General features: G+C 45.5%; 1 protein-coding gene across 1 annotated transcript in view; it reads right to left on the bottom strand.

Moving 5' to 3' along the window:
- Window positions 1–1,202: 1,202 nt before the first annotated feature.
- The window catches only part of ZNF346 (zinc finger protein 346), an 88,258-nt gene continuing 84,039 nt past the window's right edge, over window positions 1,203–5,421 (bottom strand). The window contains exons 6-7 of the mRNA XM_006873466.1: window positions 4,518–4,611; window positions 1,203–1,290 (exon numbers count right to left, since the gene is read on the bottom strand). Coding sequence (XP_006873528.1) covers window positions 1,203–1,290; window positions 4,518–4,611 — 182 coding nt within the window. The remainder of the gene's footprint in view (window positions 1,291–4,517; window positions 4,612–5,421) is intronic.

Below are 5,421 nucleotides of genomic sequence, written 5' to 3' on the forward strand. Positions count from 1 at the left end.
TGGGGGAGGAGGCTACAAAAGCAGCTAGGGGCTTTTTTGACCCTATTAAGAGGGGCCTCTGATGGAGAACTCCCTAGAATTTTTTCTGGAAACTCCCAGTGAAGCCTCAGGCCATAAACACAGCAGAGGTAAAGGAATCTAGATTTGGGCCCGGAAATACACGTCCTCACTGCAGAAATCTGCATCAGCTTTCTGTTCCTTTCCCGGGGGGTCCCATTGGCCTTCCTGGTACCCAGAAATCTCCAGGTGGGTGACAGGGAAAGATTAGCACCACAGCTCCTGGAAGGGGGATTTGCTGCACATGGGAAGGAGCAGGCCAGTGGGGCCCAAGGCAGCAGTGAACCTCTAGGCTGGCTGGCATGAGGCAGTTTGCCCTTAAGGGCACAGAACACATGGAAACTTGCATGTGGGAGATTGCCCACTTGTCCCTGGATCAGAGCACTGCTGATGGAGCAAGAGAAGGTCCCCATTGGAGTGTCACATGAGCTCATGGGTACTGCGGTCTTCTCTGGCTCCTGCCTGCCCCCAGCTGCTGCAGCTCTTTAGCACCATTCAGGAACTGTGGAGAAGGAATAGGAGAGACAGCAGTGCTCTGCCAAAACCATCACTGCTCTGGTAGGAGACTACTCAGTAGACAGAAACCTACACAAATGGCCAACATCTGGTCCCAGACTCAAGGAAGCCCACCTTTTGTGGAGGAGGGGGAGTATTATATCAGTTCCAAACTACCAAGTGGCAGCTGTTTCTTCTATCTGCAATTTCCCACCCTGAACAGTCTGGCATGGATGTTCTAGGTTTCCCTGGAGATGACTAGAGCCCAGGGAGAGCTTAGGTCTTTAGCTGTAGACATTGATCCAAAACTGACCATCAGAGTAAAGATAGGCCATGGGGCCTTGGAACATATAGTCCAGAAGGCTGTGGGAGGAAGGTCATCCTTCTATATATCACCCAATGAGACCCCAAATCTTCTCAAAACTTGGCCTGATCTACAGGGGCTTTCGCCAAATGGAGGAACAAGAATGGGGGGCAAACTGGGATGGATTGCAATTGCCTGGACCAATCAAAGGTTGCAGTGGCCCAAGCCTGCCTTAGATATATGTACTCTCCAGTGTCAGAAAGGAGGAAAAGGGAGCCAACGGCTGACAAGTCACGGGATGCTGGCTCATGGCTGGTTCAACTCAGGAGGCTGGGCAGAAGCATCTTTAGTTTTCAAAGGTGGTGGAGTCTTTCTGAATGGATTGCCCTTGCATTGGAATCTGGCCCAGGGGTGATGCCATTACTTTTGGTGACCTGTAATTTGAGAAGGAACAAAGGGTCAGTTTGTGGTGTGATTTTGAAGGTGTTTTAAGTAGCTTATTCTAATGATACTATGCTTTTCCAGAACTGGGAGCTCTCCTTTACTGAAATCCATTACATGCTAGGCATAATGCTGGGTGCTTTGCTTCTTTCATCTTATCTCATCCTCTCAGCAGTTCTACAAGGTAGGGATTATTAGTACCATCATCTTGGTGGTGGTGATGTGCCATGGAGTCGGTTCCGACTCATAGCAACCCTGTATAGGGTTTCTGAGGCTGTAAATCTTTATGGGAGCTGAAAGCCTCATCTATCTCCCACGGAGCAACTGGTAGATTTGAACTGCTGACCTTGTGGTTAGCATCTCAGCTTGTAATCCACTACACTACCAGAGCTCCTCATCTTACATATACGGAAACTAAAGTTCAGAAGTTTATGTGAGTTGCCCAAAGTCAGTCTTGAAGTAGTAGATTCACGACTGCAGCCTATGTCTTTCCACTATACTAAAATCATTTACACTGAGGCCACATGACCTAGATGCTGCCCACCTCACCAAGCTCTTCGGGTACCACTTTCCTCTCACACCCAACCTACAACGTCTCTCCTGCTGCTCTTTATTCCAATCTCTGGCACCTCCCGTTACAGGTCAGGATCTGCCTCTACCACCAGAGGGAGGATCCTAAGGATTGGGGACATATAATATCAGTCTTGATTCCTACTATAGTGCCAGTACTTAGAACAGGTCATGGCACATAAAAGGTCCTCAATAAATACATGTTGAATCACTGAAAGCTTATCTCTAATCGCTTCCTTTACTGATGCTAGATATTTTATATATATAGAATAGCCTAGGAAACCAGAACCTGTCAGAGAAAGAAAAGTCAAGTATTTTCCACTAATAGAGAGTGATAGATAAGTGATAAGATTGTACCCTGTCAAAGGTGAGGATTACTTGTTCTTAGAAAAATTTGTGAGACCTGGAAAAACAAGGCAGTTCTAGCAAGTTCTGGCTCTCAGAGGTCTCAGTGTATCTCTAAGGGTCATATTAGCCTGTAAGGGGAAGCTAGTTAGTTCCATTTAGTAGTGGCAATGCAAAATGGAATGGACTTTGGAGTTAAACAGTCTTGAATCCTCTAGATCTAACTGTGTGACTTTGGACAAGTTACTTCTTCCTGACATTAGGTTTCTCTGGATTGTACTACAGGGGTCTGAATTCAGAGGTGCTGTTGAGAATTAAATGAGATAAAATTAGGTACTCAATAAATAGCAACTATTATTACTACAGGAGCATGGTGGCTCCACACGATAAGCACTGGACTGCGAGCCACAAGGTCCAAGGTTGGAGCCTGCCAGCTACTCCATGGAAGAAAAATGAGGCTTTCTGCTCCCACAGATTTAAGGCCTCAGAAATCCTATTCAAGGGTCAATATGAGTTGGAAGCAACTCTACAGAACTTCATGACAATTATCACTACAGCAGAGAAATAAGAGGCTCTGAGAGATTCACTGACTTACCCAAGGTCAGATAGTTGGAAAGTGGTAGAAAGAGAGAATTTAAAAACACTAGTATTTTTAAGTCGTGGTGGCACCAGGGCAGTACCAGGAGTGACCCAGGTGCTGGTGTTCTGGTTGGCTCCAGATACTCTTCAGAAATTGCTATCAGCCAGGTCTCAAGGAGGTATACTGAAATATTGTGAGTCCCAGGCTGGGTTGCTGGCATTTGTCTCAAGTCTATACCTAACATAAGCCTTAAGTCCTTCCCCACAGCCATCAATTAAAAACATATCCACAAGTAAAGAGAAAGTCTGCTACAGTGTGGGAAAGGGGACTCCATGCAGAGTAGAGGGGACCAAGAATATTTTTGGATCCAACACTCTACTTCTACTATCTTTAACTCATTTGGCTCATTGAGCAATGCAGACTCAAACATCAAAGTCAAAGCAATCATTTCAGCAGATCTGTCTGCTTGAAACTCAAGTTTCCTCATCTATAAAATGGGGCTAATTCTGGTCTCAGAAGGTTATGTTGTAAAGAATAAACAAGGTGATTCACAACATTTGGCCCACTGTTCACACTATACATTTCCCTCCTGAGGACCGAATTCCATGGGGAATCCTCCTAGCCATCCCTCTCCTCTTCCTCACATGGTACCACAAGCCCTTCTCAGCATGACGCCAGGGAAGAGCCTAACTGTGGAGTCAGGAAGCTTCTGTGTGAATCATGGCTCTGCCTCATGACGTCACTTTAAATGATGGTTGCCTATATCTGAACAATGGGGATAAGAATCCTTCCTTCCAGGGCTGTTGTGAGGATTACCTGAGAGAATTTGCTTGACATGTGGCCTCCAACAGAATAGGAGCTCAGTGAATATTAGTCATTTTCAGAATTATCAGCAGCTGTAAGACCTGTTTCCTTTACAAGCACTTAATCACAATCCATAATTACTAGTTGTTTGCTTACTTACTGTCTGTCTACCATCAGAATGTAAGGTCATGATAGCAGGGATTGGGTCTATCTTGGTCATCACTCAGAAAGTGTGAATAAATGTTTGATTGGTGAAAGAAAGAACCTGGTCACATCTGGAAATTGTCTATAGAGGGAGCTCCTGTCACAATATTAATGGCAGCAGAGACAAGTCTTCTGGCCAGTGAAAAATGTTTCTCTACGCAGGCTGCTGCTGTTGTCGTTTGTATTACGTGCCATGGAATTGGTTCCGACTCATAGCAACCTTGTATAGGGTTTTCAACAAGTGGCTGATGCACCTGTTAACTCTTCAGGCTGATTGTTGTTGTTGTTAGGTGCCATCGAGTCGGTGCCAACTCATAGCGACCTTATGCACAGCAGAATGAAACACTGCCTGATCCTGGGCCAACCTCACTATTGTTGCCACGCTTGAGTCCATCGATACTGCCACTTAATCACCCCTGCTGGGGCGGGGGTGGGGGGTGTCTTCCTCTTTTTCTCTGACCCTCCACCTTACCAAGGTCAGGAAATCCAGGCACTCTTACTGTACTGTACTGTTCAGGAAATCTATGCTAAAACTTTCAGCCCAGGAGGTTCTAAGTTTGGGGAGCACCTAATGGGAGAAAACCTTACAAAGGAGATATTTCTTCTGTTAATTGAGAAAAGGCTGCCAAGGTTCCATTTCAGCTGAGGAGAAGCTGGCTTGGTTGGGATTCAGGAGCCCTGTATCAGACCCTTGAATTTCAAAGGATGGTTACTCACTGGTTCTTGTGCTTGAAGCCGCTGACATGAGCTTGGTATTGCTCTATGGAGTTCAGCACTATCTTACATGTCTTGCAGGGGTAGCCCTTCCCGGCTGAAACACACAACAAAATCAAGATGTTTAATTATCCAATAAGCAGAACCTGGAGACTGGGAAGGATAGATGCCCTTCTGAGAACTAATGGGCAGGGCAGGTCAAGGGGTAGCCTGATGAGAATCCATTGCATGCCAATGTGTTCCTTGGGGTTGGGAACCTCCTCATTATCATTCCCTTCTGTACCCCCCCGTCCTAGCTCAGAGCCTAGCCCAGAGTTGGCTAAGTAAAGAACAACAGAACAAAGAAGTGACATTTGGTGTAACTGTCTTCTCCACCTTGACTGTGCTAAGTGCTCTCATTAAGGCTGCCCTTCATTGAGAGGAGTCTCTGGGAAGGTGCCACTCTCCTCGGGCTTGCAATAACAGTAATTAGTGAGAATGCCTGTTATGAAAATCAATCTGTCTTTCTGCTTGGGGGCTCATAGACACCCTGTCTGCCTACCAGAGCTGGACTCCTGGTTCTGCCTTCTTGTGACCGTGGTTAAATCCCATTCCCTCTCTTATCCTTAGCTTTTCTCAACTGCAAACCAATTATATCATAACTTAAAATCATAATACTTACAATACAAAACTGTTATTTTCCAAGTGCTTGATATATGCCATTGGCTTAATATAATTTTTTAAAATGTTTTATTGTGAATTATGTGATAGTTTACATGGGAGAACATTGGTTTTACATTCATTCTATCGTATATCATCTCATTGCCATGGTTACAATCCCCTCCATACAATCCTTGCACCGTGCCCCCCAGGTCTTCAGCACACAGTCGCTCTCCCTCTCTGGATCTAAAGTCTCCAGCTGCTCCAT

The sequence above is a fragment of the Chrysochloris asiatica genome, unplaced genomic scaffold (assembly GCF_000296735.1).
Source record: "Chrysochloris asiatica unplaced genomic scaffold, ChrAsi1.0 scaffold00242, whole genome shotgun sequence".
NCBI classification, from domain to species: domain Eukaryota; kingdom Metazoa; phylum Chordata; class Mammalia; order Afrosoricida; family Chrysochloridae; genus Chrysochloris; species Chrysochloris asiatica.